We start from the raw sequence: 21,449 nt of genomic DNA, 5'->3' as shown, positions 1-21,449 counted from the left end.
ACGACATTCTTATAGCTTTGGGGGGATGGAATAGTCTGAATTGTCACACTTGGAGTGTGATAGTAGTTGTGTTGGTACTGTAACTGGCAGTGCTGCCAGGGAGAGTGGGTAGTGCAAGCTCCTGTGGCTTCCTAAAAAGGGGTGAGAATATAGCCTTACGGCTAGAGCGGTCAACGTAGGAGCTGTGGAATCAGGTTCGTGTCTCGGCAACCACGCTCAACATCCTGTGATTCTGGGTAAATCACGTATTCTCTCTGTGCCTAACAAAATAATGTGTCCTGTAACGAAACTGATGTTCATGTAAAGCGCTCCGATACCCGATGTCTCGGGTCTAGTTCGCGCTATATAAAACTCTGTAAAGAAAAAGAAAAATGGGCTCTGGCACTTATTATTTTACAAATTAAGCACTGGTAGGAACCATCACAATACAGCTTACTAGGACACCCTGACTAGCTGTGTCATCAGGCCTTGAGTGAAAGAACCATTACTTTACCAGCGTAATAACTAGGACATCTTTGTTCATGATATTCACCTCTGTGCTGTGGTAAAGGAACCATTAGTATCCTAATGCACTTGGAACCCTAGAATAATCATACACCAACGGGAGTGAAACGCGTCGGGCGTTCGACTGTCAACTGTTCATTTCAGTAACTAAACTGTAATCCCTGTAAACCAAGTTGGATAATGCGATTCATTTTCTTACAGAGTGTAAAAAATTTTGGGAAGATATATTTTAACATGTATGATTGCTAGGCGCAAGTTCTTTTATTGCAGTATAACAATGTAGTATTATTATTTGATAATTTATTTAATTTATTTCTAGCTCCTGTGATGTATGATGTATGTTTATTAATTGTGACATTGATAGAAAAAAGTTAATTTCCCCCAAATACGACTGAGAAATATAATATAACTCATGTGCGTGTGTCTCAGGCAGAAAGGAGTTTCAGACATTTATGAAGCAGCATCCACGACAAAGAATTTGTGCTGCACTTTCTTACTTGTGATGGGGGAGTATTGATAAAACAGAGTTAAGAATTTAACTCGTCTATGGGCAGGGAGACAAATTGGAAAGTAATGAATGATGAGTCTGTATGAGTGCATGACATTTAGGAACCTCCTATTATTGGCAAGAATTTGGTGCTAGTATAGACATTAGCCATGACCAAGGAAGAAGCGAGTCCATTAAAGATTTAATCAAGAACGGGGGACGTGGCTAAGCGCGTAACGAAGATGGCAGCCCCTCCCTGAGCTCTGCGATATTATCGTTGCGGAAGCTCGATTTTATCATGTCCTTGGGGTGATTTTCGAACTCCCTTGGACACCAGACAGCAGCGGAACAACTAGTGAGTTTGAGAGGCAGCTTAAAGGTGTCTACACTGCCCCTGGAAGCTGTTTCTGGTGAGGCATTTTTTGACTGCGACGATCTGAAAATGGCACCCGACACGGCAGTCCCGGTTTGACGTGCTGAACTTGGAGTCTGCCTATCCATGTGTACCGGTCACAAATTCTAATGCTGAACATGAGGTACTGTGTGCGCAATTTTGCCAATACTGCACCTCTGATCTTGGAATTTCCACCTTTCAGTGAAGGGTATATTTACTTCTGGCACCATTAGAATATACAAGTTGGCAGCCGCTGACAGGATCTCCTTCATGTGATATAATTCCTAGTCACAAGGTCCAGTAATTTTGTTGGCGTATTCTTCAACACTCGCAACCACTGATGGGTATTTTATCTGAGGCGCTATTCTCAAAGTCTCTAAGGCTGTCTGTTATTATAGCTGTTTTATCGTTATGAACGGTCTGCTGTAGTCATGACCCTTATTGTGTGCGCATCGCCTGCTGATAGATTCTGAATTCAGTAGCAAGTTATAAGTCAGCGGTCGATCTGTGCCACATTTTCTTCAGCAAGTTCGCTTCACTGAAGTCCAATACCAGTATCTATCTTTTCTTATACAAGACTGGTACTATTTCTTCTTTTCATGTGTGTGTTACCTTATAAGCTATCCACACACAGCAAGTATTTTCTTCACCAAGACCTTTATTAGTTATATATCGCCTTACCTATTCCTTCTAACAATATTATAGTTATCTGCCTGTGGTTGCTACGATCTTATTCAATCAGGGAAGTCATGGGTCATGGCACCAAAGACAGAAACTACAAGGGGAATCTGAAATGCTCTGAACAGACCTCACCTACTCCGGAATCACCAACTAAGGGTAGTCCGGAGTCTGATTCAACTTTGGATGCAATATTGCTCAAGCTCAATACTGTCCACAATATTGCACAAAGTACCAAAACTAATGCAATTTGCAATGATCTCATATTTCTTTCCCTGCGCGTTTCTAACGCGGAAATGAGGATAAGTAATGTGGAAGACTTTACAAATAAACAGACAAAGCACATTCAAAATCTGGAACGTTCCATTACATCATAGAGGAGAGATCTCATGGAACAGGAGGATCAAAATAGACAAAGTAATCTTTGTATTTTTGGATTACAGGAGGATTGTGAAAAGTCTGCTCCGTCAGTGATTGAGTTTTTGCTTTCATGGATCCCAAATACCCTGAATAGGTCCTTCATCAAGGACTTTGAGATAGAGCACGCCCACAGGGTTCCAGCCTTCAAACCAAGATCGATGTCCTCTCCAAGGCCCCTGATTTTTTAACCTTTGTTCTATCAACATACAGAACTAATTCTGGCACAAATGAGGAAAATTAAATCAATACAATGGGAGGGTCAAAGAATATATATCTCACAAGATTTTGCCAGAGACACAGTGATCCGCCGCAAAGGCTTTCTGAATCTACGCAAGAGACTCACTGACTTGAATATTCCATTCTCTTGTGCTGGTCCCTCAAGATTTCGGACCACTTTCAAAGGTCGTAGACAGATTTTTTTACAAGTCTTCAGATCTTTCGAAATTCTTGGATAATCAATCTGAATCGCAAACGGACTCAGACTCTCTTCCTGGTACTTCTCGCCCCTAATGTTTTCTGTATTTATTGAGATTGTCTGTGTCCAATATTATTTCATTTATCTAGTGTGGTGCCTTTTTATTTCTTCATCAATTATTATTCTCTCTTATTAGACGGTGCAGTTTGTTTTATTGTAATTAGTTCTACTTGGGATTACATCCCTGGTTGACCAAACTAGATTTGGTATTATTTGGGTTTATATTCCTAGTATTGTGCTGTACTTTGCTGGCTGACCTGGTTTATAAGATTCCTTACAGTAATGCGGTTACAATTGACTATTGCTAATATACCTTTAAATTCTTATTCATTTCTATTTTTCCCACTGCTCTAATTGTATTACTATTGGTAAGTATTTGATCCTTTATTCATTTGCTTCTTCTATTTTCGATTTTATTTTCGGTCTTCCCTTTGTCAAATGGTACTCTTAATCGGTAATTTATTTATAAGGATATATTAGTTTCTGACAACATTGTCCTCCAATTCTATTTTTTCCTCCTTTCTAAATCTTTTTCCATCAGTACATATTTGATCCTTTATTCATTTGCTTCTTCTACTTTCTATCCTCATTTATTGCCCTGTCTTTTCCTTGCTCAGTGATCTTTTTAAGCAGTAATCTATTTATATGGTTATCGTAATTCCTGACATCATTGAACACCAATTACCTGATAGTTATAAAGTTGCCTTATGCTATAGTTATGATGTCTCACTTGGAAAGATCAGCTTATGACAATCATTTTATTTATTTCTCTTAATAATTGTTATAACTAAAATGGTATGATTCATGATACTTTTATCTCAGCTTTATAGTGGTTATTTACGCGATATATAATATATACATCTGTTGATAATAATACAATGCAGTTCTGTATTTTGTACTCTTCCACTTGGGGACTACTTCTATAAAAGTTGTACAACTGTATGTTTGTCTTCATTCTTTGAACTATCATTAACTTTTTCTCATATCATTCTCTTAATAAGGTTAGTATTCTATTTTCATTCTCTTTTCTCTTTCCTTCATTTCTACTCTTACTTTTATTTGTTCTTTCCGTTTGGCTCGCTTATTTTACCTTATTTCTTCATCTTTTATCTTTTTTCAGTCTCTGTGTTGATGGTCACTCACTTATATGTATATACTATCTATTGATAATATTGATCTTCATTGAATTATCAAATTATCTTTGATGATCTGTGTCATATGTTCCAACTTAATATCTACTTATTCATTTTTTTTTTGCTTTACTCTTTTTAATGTATATCTAATCAGAAGTTCTATACTATTACAGCCAGGATGATTTACTTATGAATTACATTTTATGTCAGATACCCTACTTCTATTTAATTCTTATTTAATACGTGCTTTATTTGCATGAGATTGTTTCAGATTTCTCTTATTCCATAATTTTAAAGTTGGTTATCTATTCCATGTATTATATTTATTCTCTTTAGATTTTATTCGGATAACTTTTTGGGCTGGTTTATAGTTCTTAGATTGATATTAATATAAGCTGCTTTATTTATTATAAAATGCTATCTATTTTCTCCTTTTGTCTCAAATGTTCAACTATCATATATTTATTGTATTTACTTTATTTATTCTTGGTAGCAAAATTTAGCAATATAAGTAATCCACCCGAGAATGTTACACCTGTTTCGCCGCTCCGCGGCTTGTTTATCCTTTAGCTGGCCATACTGAGATTGATTGACTCTGCTGTTGATCTTCCACATTGTTCCCCCCGATGCATTTTGTCTCCTACAGACATCCCCTGGTGGGGTTGCATTTGGTTGAGACTCTGTTTTTCTTTGGAGTACTTTTGTTCTTTATTTTCTTCCTTCTATTCCTCACTCCCCTCCTTGCTCTTTATCCTAGTTTCGGGAAATCTGCTTCATTTTATTTTAGGATACATGCTTTATTTTCTTTAGTTTTTTATTTATTTTGGTTGCCCTTTTTTCTTTTTATCAGATGTATTTACTTATGTTGCTTCATGTTTATCTATGTCTGGTTTAAATGTAGTTTCACATAATGTCCGTGGGTTGAATCACCCTTTTAAGAGGGCCAACATCTTAGATAATGCAAAGGTTTATCTGGTAATGTTGTTCTTCTTCAAGAGACTAAGATAGCCTTTAAAGAAACTCTTCTTATACAGAAAGATTAGGTTCTTGATGTTACTTGTTCAGAAGCCTCTGGTGAAAAGAATGGTGTTGTTACTCTTATTTCCAAAAGCTCTGGTTTGTTACTGCTGAGCATGATACCAATGGCAGATGGCTACTTACTCGTTTGACCAATGGTTCAGACGATCTATATATTATGAATTTATATGCCCCAAACATTGATGACCTGGTATTGGCGTACCATAAATAAAAAACTTTCTGATATTCCTCAAAATTCAAGAATAATTTTTGGTGGTGATTTTAATCTTCCTCTTGATCCTATTTTGGATAGACATTCTGCTTTTAAATTTCGACCCCCTAGGGCACATAAACACACGCTCAGTATGTGCTTGTCTCATCATCTTGTTGACGCATGGAGATGGCATAATCCCACGGGTATTGATTTCACCTTTTTCTCCTCTCCACATTCTAGCTTCTCTTGTATTGATTATCTTTTGTGAGATGCCTCTCTTTTAGAACATACTATAAATGTTATGATTCATTCAAAAGTAATTTCTGACCACGCTGCGGTTTTAACTATCCTTAATCTTACAGATACGAGAGGCCCTCATAATTGGCGTCTCAATAGAGAAATTTTCTTAGATAAGGATGAAGTTAAAGAACTTAATGAGGAGATTGATAATTTCTTAAAAGATAATGAGTCTTCGGTGAACTCCCCAATAGTTTTGTGGGATGCATTTTAATGTACTATATGGGGTCACATTATTAAAAAAAAAGTCAAACAGAAAAGTCTTTGGGGGATGATATCAAACGCAAAGAGGAGTTATATAGGCACTCTAACGACAAGTCTCTCCTACGGGATAACAAGCATTTGAAATACTCTTAACTCTATAGTAACTAAAAGAGCTTATATTGGTGTACACACTCAAAAATCCCAGCATTTATTACTACGAAATAGAGCTGGTAAGTTGTTGGCCGCCACCCTAAAATATAAAAATACGAATATTAAAGCTACTCATATTTCTCATATTATTGTTGAAAATTGGTTCAAAGAAATTCCATACTCAAGAAATACTTGGAGTCTTCCGAGACTTATATGAAACGTTATACGCACCTAAAGATCAATGCTCCAAGTTTACTTGTCAACAGTTTCTTAACTCGATTCCTACTAATACTATTTTGCATTTCGACATGATCAAATTGGGGAACCCGATTGATACTGACAAGATCATTCAGGCTACTAAGAATACTAGTTCGGGAAAGGCTCCAGGACCAGATGGGTTTCCTATGTCTTCTATAAAACATTTACTCCCTCAATAGTCAAATATCTTAAGAGAGTTTTGATAATTTTGTTCTTTCTGGCAAGGTTTTTGGCTCAGCTGCTGAGGCTACTATAGTAGTGATTCCGAAGGGTGGTAAAGATCATTCTGATCAAAAAATATTTCACCCAATTTCATTATTAAATATGGAGGCTAAAATCTTTGCAAAGATCTTGGCTAGGCGCTTAGAGAGTTATATTCCCAATCTCATCCATGATTCCCAAACAGGTTTTGTTAAAGGGAGACTCGCTAGAGATAATATCCGGACCTTTTGCCATATTCTAGAAAAAGCCAACTTTGTTATACCATCGGCGACGATCGACCTTGACACCAAAAAGGCTTTTGACAAAGTCTCCTGGCTTTTCTTACAAGCAGTATTAGAATCCCATAACCTTGGCAACTCTTTTACTAATATGGTAAAGTGTCTCCATGCACAACCTAAATCTAATATCAGAATTAATGGTGCTACGTCTTCCTTTTTTAATCTTCGTCAGGGCAATTGACAAGGGTGCCCTCTCTCACCCCTTCTTTTTCTCTTGACTATTGACCAACTCCTTCCTTTACTCAATTTGAACCAGAGTATTAAAGGTTTTCAATTTGGATCGCATACTCTTAAAACAGCCGCTTACGCTGATGACGTCCTTTTTTTCAGAGGATATTGCAACTGCGATTCCTGTTATTTTTAACATCATTAGAGATTTTTCGCTTGTTTCCAGGTACACGTTTAAAGAAAAATCTGAAATGTTCCCCCTCAATTCATTGTGCTTTCCTGCTCACATGGGTGACTCAGGTTTTAAATGGCAATCGACTCATATTAAATACTTCGGGATTTGATTCTGTAAGGATCTTTCAGATACTATCACTTATAACGAATCCCATATCATAGCTAAAGTTAAAGATCTTTTATCTTCCTGGTCTCCTAGATATATTTCTTGGTGGGGAAGATTACAAACTCTTAAAATTATAACCCTGATTATTAACTTTTTATCCTCCATGTTACCGATAAAGCTTTCTTCTACCTTATTCCATGATAGAGCTAGAATTGCTTATAAACACCTTAGAAAGCCCTCTATCCTGGATGGCTGTAATCTTCCGGATTGGAACTTGTAATACATCGCCTTCCTAGCATCTGAAGGTGCACTTTGGTTCTTACCAGATTCCCTACATATACTCCCTTGGATTTATATTGAACGGGAGTTGTGTACTCCTCTTTCCACTCCTCCTTTTCTCACGGCTTCTAAGCTTGTCCTCGTCATTCTCATCGTATTATATTAGACACGATTAATGCACTAAAATATATTGCTAAAAAGTATCCAAACCTATTCATAAATCAAGATGGTCCTCGTTATGGTACAATCCTAAAATTGTTACTGACATCGATCCTGGTACGGCCTCTTCGTGGGCTGCTAGCGGTATTAGATTGGTGAAAGATCTTTAGGACTCTAATCATGACCCTCTTCCCTTCTCTTTCCTAGCTAGAACATATAATCTTAGCAACATGGATTTTTTTAAACTAAACGTTATACTTTCTAAAATATCCCTCTCTACAGATTTGGTTACTGTTTCACTTTTTTCTATGTGGTTACAATCAGGCCATACCACATCGAAAATCTATAAATTTGTATCCGCTCCACTCCCTTCACAGTCTGCAATTACATATGATCTCAATGGTCTCATCATTTTGAAGATTACATTTTTAAACCTATTTCACAAGAGACCTGGCAATTGATTGGGAGGTTATCCCTACATAATAAGATTGCTCGTTCTCTTATTCAATCCAAATTCTTTACATTAAATCTCCTTCGTTGGACCCCTGCTCGTTTACACTAGTTGAAACTACGGATAGCGATTTTTGTTGGAATTGTAACCTAGAACCGGGCACTCATCAGCATATGTTTTTCAAATGTACGTTATTGCACTCCTTCTGGGGCCTGATACAGAAGCACTTATCATCAATCTTTAATATATCTATAGAGCTTTCCTTACCTATCATTCTATTGGGCCCATGGGCTACAGATATTCATTTACCCCTTGACAATACCAATCTGGAGCTATTAGATTTAATTTTATCCATTGCTGTTAAAAATATACTAACAGAATGGAAATCTTTTTATCTTCTATCTTATCATTCCTGGTGGGCATGGGTCTCATACCTTCGTGGAGCTCATACTTTTGTTGAGGAGAAACATTACTCGCCTTCCATTTCTAGTAATGTTTGGCAGTCTCTGGACAACTATATGAATTTGTCCTCTCAGGGGTTGGTAGCTCAGTATCCTTTTGATTCTATTTCTTAATTTATTTCCTTCATTGGAGCAGATGTCTCAACCCTTCTCTTGATTCCGCTCTTTTATTTTTTGTCTTTTCCCCAGTATTTCTTTTTCTGTTTCTTCCCCCCCTGTTTTCTTTTGCTGTTCAATCTTATTTATAAAGCAATACATGTATTTATCATGCTATAGGTTGTTGCTTTGTCTGATGCATATATCTGGGATTTGTATTATTACTTTTATAACATATGCTACATGCCATATATATATTTACTCACTTGTTCAAATAACGATATGTTTACAACTCTTTTTATCCCAGTCCATTAACTTATGAAATCTTTTTTACTCTGAAATTCTTCGATATTAATTTAGTATATTTTTGATTCTGATATGTTGTATTGCTATTGTATTACAAATGTATTTTCTCTTTTAAATAAACCATAAAGACATTTGAACAAAAAATGATTTAATCAAGAACTTCCACCTGCTATGTACCCAATATTTAAAATATGTACATTTATTTCCTTCATTTTGCACATACATTCTGCACTAAAATAGAACTTTAACGTGTTAATAAGCCTTTTTATATAATAGTTTGGATTTCTTATGTGTGAATCCTTTGAGGGTGTGTCCCAGTAACCCACAAAAATAAAACGGTATTCGACAGGACATGATAGTTACCTAAATGCATTGAGGCCAGGTAAGTTGTAGGAGATGCCATAGCCTGCTTATTTCTCTGGCTCAAGCAAGTACATTGGTACAAACCTGTGCATGCCTTAGAATCTAATGAGCTGTGATCACAAGGGGAATTGTAAAAACCTATTACCTTTCAGATCATTCTTTACTCTCTGCTTTGCTGTAGGCACTACCACCCTACATATAAACCAAATACATCTTGATTATATTACCAAAATAATTTCTTCAGTACACAGACCCCTCAATCCCCGCAATTTCATTGTGGGAACTAGTGATTCACAATTGTAGGAGCGCTTGGATTATAGTATTTAACAAACTGCTGTTGTAAAGGGATCAATGTAATACTAATGTATGCCCCGAATTTTCTACTTAACTCTGCGTTGGTCAAGGAATATCACTATGCTAACCTGCTAGGATCCTATTACTTGAGGAAACCTTATGATGCAGTACAATTATTATGTCAACTTCCAATTGTGATGAAGTGAAATAAGTATTTTTTCACCTTTTGCTCAACTATCAGCCTTCTGTACTGTAATAAAATATTTTTAAATTTACCAATAAACACAGTAGTAGCAGGAGCAAAGTACTGTCACTGACAAATTGCCACCACAACAATGTGCCGCAAAGAATTTGAAAAATATATGAATTGCGATAACAGAAACCAAAGCAAGAACTTCCCAGGACCTAAAACAGTTCTTTGTTGTGTAAACTAACATTACGAACTCTATTGAGCCAAAGACCCGACCCACATTCTTGTCCTTCAGAAAGATGTACTTACATTATTTCGCATGTCACACCCCTCCAATGGACAGCTTTCTTTTTCGTCCACTTTTCCCCATTTTAGCTGCCCACAGTAATGTTATTCACATGCATGGACATGAGTGTTCCTATGTAAAGTACCCTAATGTCACCCAGCACAAGTGCATCACACAAATCTGTTCAATAACTAAATAAAGGAATAAACTCTTACTTCGGTATCCTCTGCTGCGCCGCTTTGAGGTTTCAGTAGAAGGTAAGAGAACATGCTTCAAATGTTCATGTCCTTCGTTAATTTTTTCTTCTACATTGTAAGGAGAGGCTGCTGCAGAACATATTTCAATACTGCTGGCCGCACTACCGAACTTTCCTGTCTGCAAAAGAAATTCTATAAGGGCGTTTTAGTAGAAACATTGATCATGTCATTTTAATCTGTGGTGAATACAGAAATCTTTGCAGATAATGATATTAAGTTGGCATTCTAAAAGCAAGACCATTCATCCGACTTTAAGAACAGCTATGAAGGCACAGTGTTATTACTGGATGATGTAATGTCCTGGTTATCTGTGGGTAAATAAACTGCTTTTGATGTAAGAGGTCCCACTGATTGAGAAAGTGATTTTCTATAACAATACTACTCCATTCTTGACCTTGCTGGGAATCTGGTCTCTTAATCCACGTTCATTCGCCTATCTCGGCTATAGTAGCTTATTGGTACACATTGTGTGGCTATAATACGATAAGGTTGAATCTTGGAAACATAATATCAAAATCTGTATTTCATTTTTGTTGTATAAGTCTTAGATTATCACAAAGAAAGAATGTATGACTTTACAATGCATACATTTACAATGCATGCCTTTACAACGCAGTTTTTACATTGCAACATCCTTTACAATGCATTATTTTAAATAACCTGCCATTACATCGCATTTGCAGAAACTACTTTTACAACGCATTCCATTATATCGCATTATACCTTCACAACGCATACCATTACAATGCATACCATTATATTACATTTAAGGTAAGTGTTGGATAGTGTAGGGGTAAAAATTACTATTCTAACTCCAGTGAGTGCAACAGTAGGATAAGCGTTGGATAGTGTCAGGTTACTATGCGTTGTTATGGTAAGCGTTGTAATGCCTGCGTTGTAGTGACATGCATTGTAATGACATGCGTTGTAGTGACATACAATGTAGATGGCTGTCCTATGCCAAAATGTTTTTATATAATATAGGCCATCAAGAATTTTATGATGATCCACCCACCATGGCAAGGCACTACAGGAAAGATCTTAAGAACGATTGTTTGCGCTATCTGAGTGAACAGAGACTGAATGCTGAACTGAGTAAGGTTACGGTACAAGCACATAACCTTACATTACCTACTTTTAAAATCCAGCCATACCTATGCCTTGTAACTAATGACTATGATACATTTTTATTGATGCTCTTCCGCATTGGGACTCTGTATGGATCCTTAAGTTTATAATAGCTGAGGGTACCCCCAATATTAATTTCTTGTAGGTCTAGAGGAGGGGGGAAAAAAACGAAAAGTACGTTATATGAAAACCTCTGGACTGACCTATCTAATTTCAACAAGTTGGTATAACTCAAACTCTTTTCTTACAAGGAAACAGCAAAACGATATCAATATATGCAACAGACAGTATATAGGCTTTGTTTATCATTTATTTCTCTTAGTTTGTAATTCATTTCAGAAAGCCATTTTTTTGGTATTTTTCAAAAAGATTTTTTTACATAAATAAAAATACATAAATATGATCGTTCCTATATTTAAGAAAAAAGTGATTTTACAGTAAGTAGAATATACAACATTTCAATTAATGCCCCCACCTAAACATTCCAATATAAAAAAGTAAAGCTAAAAAAGAACAGCTTATTCATTCATCCATATCAGTCTCACCAATCATACTATTCATACATGCTGTTTCTTGTATACAACACACAAAAGATCATAGGAAAACAGACAATCAACCGGATTTACAAGAGCCCCCACAGGGGATATTGTTTAGATGTTATACACAAATGTCAGACCCAAAGTTTTTTTTCCCCATTAGCTATCCTTCTTTTGGGGATCCTTCTCAGTTGGATTTTCAGTTGTCTGTAAGTGGCCAACGTACGTTTAGGTGAAAACATAAAACTATGCCACCTTCATCAGGCTCAATAAATATACATTGTTCTTGGAGGTAGGGGTATCTTCATATCTATTTATCCCGGAGTGACTATACCGTTTCAGGTTACATTATAGATTCATAAATGTTTATGTCACCTGTTAATATTTAGGTGTCCAAGCCAGATAAATATTTTTTACTGCTATACTCAGAACTGCAATATTTAGTTCCGTGTGACAGATACCTGTATCTTCAGAATATCAGGCACATCTATTTTCTTCTTCTGTATATATAGTTAAAGAGATTCTTATAGGTTTAATCTGTCTCTCGTGATGGGAGATCCTCTTGATAGATATCAGTTAGGTGTTTTTTTATTTTTCATAATTCTTTACATTTCCAAGTATCAATCAATACCTCATGTGGGTGGGTAGAGCTTTCTTCCACTAACGGCGTCTTCCGACCAGCTGGCTGGAGTGAAATGGATCCTTAAGTTTCCCAACAATTAATGACTGATCAAAACAGCTATGTAAATGCCTGTGTGACGATATTTCTGATCAGTCCACCATGCATATTTTATTTTTCTGCAAATTCTACTCTGTACAGAGAAAAGGTGGATTGTTCCAGTCTTAAAAACACATGGTATGAGGTTGTGTCTCCCAGCTTTAGTGGCTCTCCAACAATTAGATACCTCGCATAGATTACCTTTGCTTCCCCACAACTGATCTAGAACTTCCTAGGGGGCTCCCCAGGGGAATTTCGGATCACTCCCCACTTCTTGTAGACTTTACGTACCACCGCCAGAGATCCCGCGGCCCCATAATCATAACTCCTTGGCTCCTAAAAATCCCGGCCATAAAGGACTGCCTGCTAGAACACACGGAATATTACTTCACAAAAAACGTCGGATCCGTGAAGTCGGCTATAACCATCTGGGAGGCCTATAAGGCTGTACTCAAAAGGAAGGCATTAGCTCTAAAAACTGGCTACATACACAAACAAAATGAACACCTAGTCCAGACCGAGGTGGACCTAGTCCACCTGGAATCGACCCACAACGCGAACCCCTCAGAAGAGACGGCAACTCGCCTCCGAACGAAACAACTAGAATATAAAGCACTAGCTTTGGAGAAAGCGCAGGCCAAACTTTTAAAGACTCTCCACCGAGTATATGAACTGGGGGACAGAGCAGGTAAAATGCTGGCGTAGCTCGTAAACCCGAGCAAGGCTCCAGATGGATCCCAGAATTGGCTGGACCAGACAATTCTCCTATCACAGACCCCGGGGAAATAGAGGAGGTCATTGCTGCCCATCTAGAGGGAGTTTACACAGCTAGGGCACACTATAGTGCTGAGGAGTCTAGACTACTCTTGAATGAAAAGAGATTACCCACTCTTTCTGAGACTGACGCGCAGGAATTAGAGGCAGACCTCACAACAGAGGAGATTGGCAATGCATTGTTTGCCATACAGTCAGGTAAAGCTATGGGCCCCAACGGTGTCCCTATTGAATTTGAAAGGCATGGCGGGTGAGATTCTCCCACACCTGAAAGCAATGTTCGAGGAGAGCCGCGATGCCGGATGCCTGCCATTAGACCAACGGTTGGCATCAATAGTTGTTATTCACAAACCTAATAAACCGGCTACTGATTGCAGCTCCTATAGGCCAATCTCCCTCATTAACTCCGGAGGTGAAAATTCTGGCAAAACTCCTCGCTACCAGGCTTATGACAGTCCTCCCCACTTTAATCCATGAGGATCAGTCGGGATTCCTTCCAGGCCGCAACACGGCGCTTAATCTCCGTAGGGTCCACAACGTTATGAGTAGAGTACCATATCTACAAGAAGGCGCAGCTATCCTTTCCCTTGACGCCACACTGGCCTTCGACTCTATAGAATGGTCGTACATTTTCGAGGTCTTACTCCGTTATGGCTTTGGTCCCAAATTTATTCAGTGGATCCGATTGCTCTATACTGACCTCTGGGGTCAGGTCTATGTCAACGGTCACACATCCAGACGATTTCCTCTACACAGGGGAACTAGGCAGGGATGTCCTCTGTCCCCATTATTGTTCGCGCTCACCCTGGAGCCTTTGGCCCATTGGGTTAGAACGGATAACTCTATCCGAAGCCTCCGATGGAATGATGATACAATTGTCAAGATCTCACTATACGCAGACGACATTCTTTTCAAATATTCGGGCTTCTCCATCAATTGGTCCAAATCAGTAATATACGGGCTACACGGCCCACTCCCTCCTCTCCCGAGGGGATACTCGATCGATGTGGCCCAGGACGGATTTATGTACCTCGGCATCTTTGTAACCCCAGACCCCAAAATCTTCTATGACCGTAACCTAAAGGGCACGCTACAAAGACTCCATAACGACATATCACACTGGAGATCGCTCCCTCTGTCTCTCCCGGGCAGAGCAGCCCTTTTTAAAATGCTTGCACTCCCTCGCTTTTTGTATGTCTTGCAGAATTGCCCATTTCCCATTGCTGACTCCTATTTTAACACACTTGAAGGAGACCTCCGCCTCCTCCTATGGGATGGCGGCTCTCCCCGCATTGCTCTCCCCTCACTTACGCAGGGGTGGTACGATAGTGGTATTGCCTTACCAAATATGCGACTTTACTATTGGGCTTCTCAATTGCCTGCCACTAACTCTTGGTTATATGGTCCACCAACAAATCCTGCTTTCCACCTTGAACGATACCAGACGGGCCACGAGGGCTACCTTGGGGCCATATATGGTAAACCTTCCCGCACTCGCTATATAGGCCCGATGTCCCAAACACTAACAATCTGGCACCGAGCGAATAAGCGGCTCGGCTGGTCTGACACTCTCACGCTATCCACTCCGCTCTGGACCTCACATAAGCTAGGCTACCTCTGCCACTATCAGGGCTTTGACAAATGGGACATGATTGGCATCTCTGCCTTGGGAGACATGCTTCACAAGGGCAAGCTACTGACATTCGAAGAGCTCCAGGAGAAATATGATCTAGCCCAATCTGAGGCCTTCCGCTACCTCCAAATTAAGCATGCCATACTCACTAATGTCCCTGATCTCTCTTCTCTTCCACAATCCTCGTCTCTTGAGGATAGACTGTCATCGGAACCCCTTCAGGCCAAGGCGAAATCCTATACCTACCGCAAGCTATGCAATAACATGCCTAACACCTTCCAACTTCTGAGAGACAAATGGCAAGGCGACATTGGGGACATGGAAGATGCTAAATGGCAGGCGGCACTGATGTCTCCGCGCGAGTCAGCTATCAATCACAGATTTAGGCTTATACAATTAAAGATATTACACAGAACATACATGTCTGCTCCCCTCCTCGCAAAAATTGGTAGGCGCGCAACCGATCTCTGTCTCCGTAACTGCGGGCTGGTTGGTACTTTCTACCACATTATCTGGGAATGTCCGATGATTCAAGACCTGTGGGAGCGAGCGATTCATAAGATGTCTGATGCACTAGGAAAACCTGTCCCTCTGTCTCCCAAAAGCGGACTCCTAAATGTGTGGGACCCCACAGATCTCACTGCGCTGGAACGACAATGGGCGGCTCTTGGCTTTCTCTTATTAAAACGTGAAATAGCAATGCAATGGGGCTCACCAAATAAACCGCTCTTGATTAAATGGGTTGCTACGATGGATACATGTATGTTGTCTGAAAAAAACGTATACAAGGTCAGGGGGTGTCCTGGAACTTGGGACAAGAAATGGGGACATTGGAATGTTTATAGAGGCGAACTTTGTACTTCCCATACAACTGAAATGGCGATGATCAGGACCGGTGCTCCCCGAACTCGCACTTGTAATGCACTGCTGTAATGTATGCTTTCTATGTCAATATTTGTACATCGTGACTGCCAACTGATCATTTACTCTGCTTTTGTTCAATAAAATATTTTATTTTCAACAATAATGGCCTTCCCTTTTAACTTCTGAGGTCATTGACCCAAACTTTAATTTCTTTTGTTTTCTATATGCTACAGGCATGCATCAACCTTCTAGCTATATGTGCTGTTTATAGTCACTACTTTGGTCCTAAAAATCCCTGTATGTGTGTGGTCGTGTCAATCACCCTTCTTACATCATATTCCCTCTATGTGCCCTTCTATCTGGAAAAAAGGGGGAGGGGGGTTGGCAGTGCCTCACGGGAGCAACACCCAGGGGAGGATCTGACAGACTGGTACTCGCCTGAATCCTCACTTATCATCATCAGCTACTGCCAACCATGAAAGAAAAGGGGAATAAAACTTGTGCAGTGTGAACAAAAATGTGCAGTTGCTATTAAGTGACCCTTTATAGGTGTAATAGAACCTGTGAATTCCAGTTCTATATTACCTAGTGGTTTAAAAAGAACAGAGCTAAACTGGCATTTTCGTGTTTATTCTGTGCTGTTTGCTCATTCTGTTAAAAACAACAACCAACATGTTTCATCACCTATCTATATATTACCGGTGATTTCGTCAGGGTTTTCCGGGTCAGCGTGAGTTTTGCACTGCTGAATTCTCCCTTTATTGTACCTGTGGTGAAAACAGGGCGAAAAACACACACACATACATACAATGCTTTCATTATGTCTCGGTTAGATATATTCCAAGTTAAAAACACAGTTTTACTCAAGCCCCAAATGTCTCCACTCATATGGCAAATGCGAGTATTTAGTTCTTTATACATTACCAGGTGGCCTTTGTTTGTTGAGCCTACCCGGCCCCCGTGGAAGAATCTGGTATACACCACAGTGCTGTTGGCGTACTCCGGTATCCGCCTACTGGTCAGATTTCTATAACAACAATATACAGAGAACTGAGCAGACTATTTTAGACTATTGCGGTGTCATCATTTTCCCAATAGTCCTATCCCTTCTGGCTATTCACATATCTCTGTGACCGGTTTGGTCTACCGTTCTGCCTTCTCGCTGTTGCTCGGGCGTTGCCTTCTCTGCCGCGCCCCCTGCGTATAGGGGCTTGGGGTGACACACCACGAATTTTCCCACCCCCTTCAATTACCGTCAAAACTGCTTTTCAGCCTTCCTAATCTAGTTAGCAAGGTCCCGGCGGGACCCGTTGGCATTCAGTATAACGATTTCTTACCGGTCTTGGGCTATAATGATGCTTCCGCTCACCCCGTTGCACCTACGCGTTGCTCTCGCTGTTCCTTATGACTCGAAATAGTTCCGGTCACGTGGTGCGCGTTCATGCGCCTACGTGGACCCTACGTGCCCGCCCTCCCCTTGATGTTCATGGCGGCCATCTTTGAATGGGTTATCCCGCTATAGGAGGTGGTGGGGCATCCTAGCTAGATGTCAGTTTTCTTATTCTATTGGACATTTGGGCAGGAGACAGGGCATTATTCTCCAACACAATTTGTTATTCAGTATAGTGCCTAAATGACCTGTCCTCCCAGCGCAAGATATCTTGGTTGCTGATTATAAATTACTTTTTATGTTGTTGATATCCTATTCCATTCAATGGAATCGTTGAGGCCCGTGTGGTCTGTGCCCTCCTCAAATATCCAACGTGCCTCTCTCTTATGTAACCTGATGTTCATGTTATGTACATCGCCTTTTACTGTTTCAACCACTACCCAGCGTAGATCTCGGGGTTTATGTTGAAATTCTCTAAAGTGTTGAACCAGTTTAGTGGTTAATTTCGCTGCTTTTAGTGTACTCAGATGTTCTTGTATTCTTATTTTTATTTTTCTGCTTGTTAGTCCAATGTAGTGCATCCCACATGGACATGTCAATCTGTAGATGACATTACACGTGTTGCAGTTACTAAAACTGTTCAGGTACCAGATCTTGCCATTTGTGCGATGAACATACTTAGTTTTGGTGGTAAGTGCACAGATTGTACACCCCCCGCAGGGGTAGTGGCCCGGGGGAATGTTAGAGGCATCCTCCCTTGTTTGAGGACGTGAATGAACCAGTCGGTCCCTCAGACTGGATGATCGCTTAAAAGCGAAACGTGGTTGTGGCATGGTGTAGTAACGAGCCACTACTTAGTGAAGGTTCCAATGTTCAATTTATTTAGTATTAGGTAAACAGGTGCTCCCAGCTTGGCGGCAGTCTCTCACAACGAACGTTCTATCACGCACTCACGGAGGCAGCGTGGGCAGTACCAAGAGGGGAGAGGGTAGAGGGGTGGGTGAGGGAAAGAGAGAGGTTACAACACACCTTCCCCTCTAAGGAGAACAGACGAGGAAGAGATGCAGAGCCCCAGGCGGGGGAAAAGGTGGGGGGGAAAAACGAGAGTAAGCAGGGGGAGGAGGGTAAGGAGAAGAGAGAGATGAGAGGAGAAAAGGCGTAGAGGTAGGCAAAGAGAAGGGAGGGAAACGAAAAAGGATGGAGCTACATCCAAGGAACCAGTTAAACAGCAAACTGCAAAACCATAACATTGAACTCAGTGAAGAAACAGGAGACACGAGGCTCCTTACACATTTCCCTGAAAGAAGGGGAAAAATCCAACTAGGCGCCCGTCTAGTAAGATATGAGATACTTGCAACAAAAGTTAGTTAATTTAGCGACCCAGTCATCCCGGGATAAGGTAACAGCCTCCCAATTCTCTTCTGAATTTGGCTACTTCCGTCATCGATGTGATGATCACCACCGCTTCCGGCGGCGGAGTTGCTGAGAGATGGGGTTGGTAGTTCCCCGTGGTCCCTGGCCACGCTTTATCCCTTCCACGGAGAGGGTGGCTGTTCTGTTTACTAAGATGCTTTTGTTCGAACTGAGAGCACCGCATTTGCCCTCCTTTCTGTTCCCTTTTTTGCTTGTGTCACATCCATGTTTGGTTTAAGTTGAGGGTAGGGAAAGGGAACTGATGCCTAATGGTACTCTGAATTAATGTCCTCAGGAACCGCTCAACCAAAATGTACTCTGCTGACATGCTCAAGTCCTCCGTTACACTTACCACCTCACCCTTCTGGCAAGCATCGATCCCTTGAACAGTTTATTCCATTATCTATTCATTTGTTTATTTATTTATTTTTTCCTCTTCGGAAGTTTCCTGGACCATATTTCACTGCTTCTGACCCTGCCCCTGTGACCGGTTTCCTTCTCATTGGTCTCCTTGACGTTGTGTTCCTCATAATTTCTCTTGTGGAACGTCGTGCCTGTGCTTCTCTCACTTCCCCCTGTACAAGCCTCCTCGGGGACTGGACTTCCCTCCAACTTCGTCCCCGGGATAAACCTGGCCTTGTCCTTAGTAAACCCTAACACAACTTCTTCCCAGCCGTCTGGGAGCCAATAGACTTTTCCAACCGGACCTTTAGGGTACTGGCTTGGTCCGTTTTTGAGTGAATTCACACACCCTCCTTGACGATTTCCCCTTCCCGGGCTCGAGCGAGGGTCAGATCTCTTATACGGTCTGAGTTGGTAAACAACCCTAGCGGCATAGCTCCACGCTATCTTAATCCTTTGGCAGATTGGTTTGGACAGTTCGTCCATTCCTCTCGTGGACTGTGTGACCCCGTACGTTTTCTCCGTAACCACCACCTTTACCTCTAGAATATCATGTTTCCTGTTCTTTCTCACACAGTTTTTCCTCATCTTGTTTCCAACATCCTTTTCCTCAAACATATTCTGCTTTATTTTGCGCATGACCCTCGCGGTTTCTGTTTTCTTTTTGTTCCTCCAGACTTTTCTTCTTCTTACTTCAAGGCCTAAGAATGGATACGTGTTGACCTTCAAATTCTCCAATCTGGTAAGTGGGTTACTTTTATTTACAGCCAACCTTATCTTGGACTCAGAACCTTTCGGATTTTTATTTCTACTTAATTTCCCTCGTTCCATCTCTTCTTGTACTGCAATCACCTCTTCTGCATTATCCACTTTGAATTTCATACTTCTCTTCACGTAATACCACTCTGTCTCCTCTTTTCCTTTCAATATCAAGTTTCCTCCTGCGTCTGCTGCTTTCACTTCATTTCCTATTGTTAAAGACAGATCGCTCTTCCTCCTGTATTTGTCCATTACTGTATTTTGCGACTCTGAATCTGCGACAGCTCCCTTAAATTCTCCACTCCTATTGATGGTATGCCTCAGTTTTGCTTCGTTTTTGTTTCTCACCGCTTCGTTATCTCCCCTCTCTCGACATATTTTCCTCCTTTGTACTTTGGCACCTCTTTCTCGCTTATTTTGTACATTTGCATAATTCAAGTCCTTTTGCCAACCTTTTATTTCTGCATCCTTACAGTCTCTCCCTTCACTTTTAATATTCGCTATCCATTCTCCACCTTCCCAACAGTTAGTCCATTCTTCTTCCCCTTTCTCTTTTTCCACGGGTTCCTCCTTCTCCTCAGAAATGGTCATGACGAATGCTATGCGTTTTTTTTCATTCCATCTTACTCTCCTCCTTATCCGCGGTGCCAATCCTTTTTTTTTTCTTGGTTAATAGCTTATGATGCGATAATTTTCCCATAGTGCCTCTTCTGATGACTTCTTTATGCTTATGTCCTAATATCCTCCTTATGTTTCGTGCTTTTCTATCGAGGCTCTGGTGGAAAGGTCTAGTTACTTGCACTACACTGAGATCCCTTAGTGTGCTTTGTTCACAAATCCTGTAGCTTGCTGATCCTTGACCCCCAAAAGTTAAGGGTCCTCGAAAGATATAGTATCTCACATGAGATGCTCTTCCATAAATCTGAGTAAGACTTTCCCCTTGGGGTTCACTGCGCACCTTGCCCCTCATAGATTTCCTCACGCAGCTCCACCACGCTGCCTCCTGGCCAGCACTGGACAAAAAGGTTTGCCACACTCCCTCACACAGCTTAATATAAATTCACACACGGAAATCAAGGTCCCCAACCGACTTTGTTTCACATATGTCACCTCACACAGCTGCTGCACGTTGTTTCAAGGCGCTGCCTCAGTTCCTTATCGCACAGGGATTGAATGCTTTCCTTGACCCTCTCCGTTGCTTCATACAGCTCACGTTGCTGCCTCAGTTTAATTTCAATCACGAAGACAAAGGTTCGCTGCACTCTTTGTTCCTCATATATCACCTCGCACAGCTGCTGCACGCTGTTTCAAAACGCTACCTCAATTCCTTTTCGCGCGTTGCAACAGGGATTGACTGCCTTCCCTGATCTTCACTGTTTCTTCATACAGCTCATGTTGCTGCCTCAATATAATTTCAATCACGGAGACAAAGGTTCGCTGCACTCTTTGTT

At 40.5% G+C, this 21,449-nt stretch overlaps 1 protein-coding gene across 2 annotated transcripts in view; it reads right to left on the bottom strand.

Moving 5' to 3' along the window:
* FHOD1 (formin homology 2 domain containing 1) overlaps positions 1–21,449 on the bottom strand; it is a 1,641,100-nt gene that overhangs the window by 60,098 nt on the left and 1,559,553 nt on the right. The window contains exon 21 of one of the 2 annotated variants that reach the window (XR_013603775.1): positions 10,340–10,513. Coding sequence is in view for 1 of the 2 variants with exons in the window: in XM_078670473.1 (XP_078526599.1) it covers positions 10,340–10,499 (160 nt within the window). In the remaining variant the exon portion in view is untranslated. The remainder of the gene's footprint in view (positions 1–10,339; positions 10,514–21,449) is intronic. The other variant, XM_078670473.1, reaches the window with a different exon arrangement.

The sequence above is a fragment of the Lissotriton helveticus genome, chromosome 12 (assembly GCF_964261635.1).
Source record: "Lissotriton helveticus chromosome 12, aLisHel1.1, whole genome shotgun sequence".
In the NCBI taxonomy this organism is placed as follows: Eukaryota; Metazoa; Chordata; class Amphibia; order Caudata; family Salamandridae; genus Lissotriton; species Lissotriton helveticus.
This window is presented reverse-complemented; position numbering and strand designations above follow the sequence as displayed.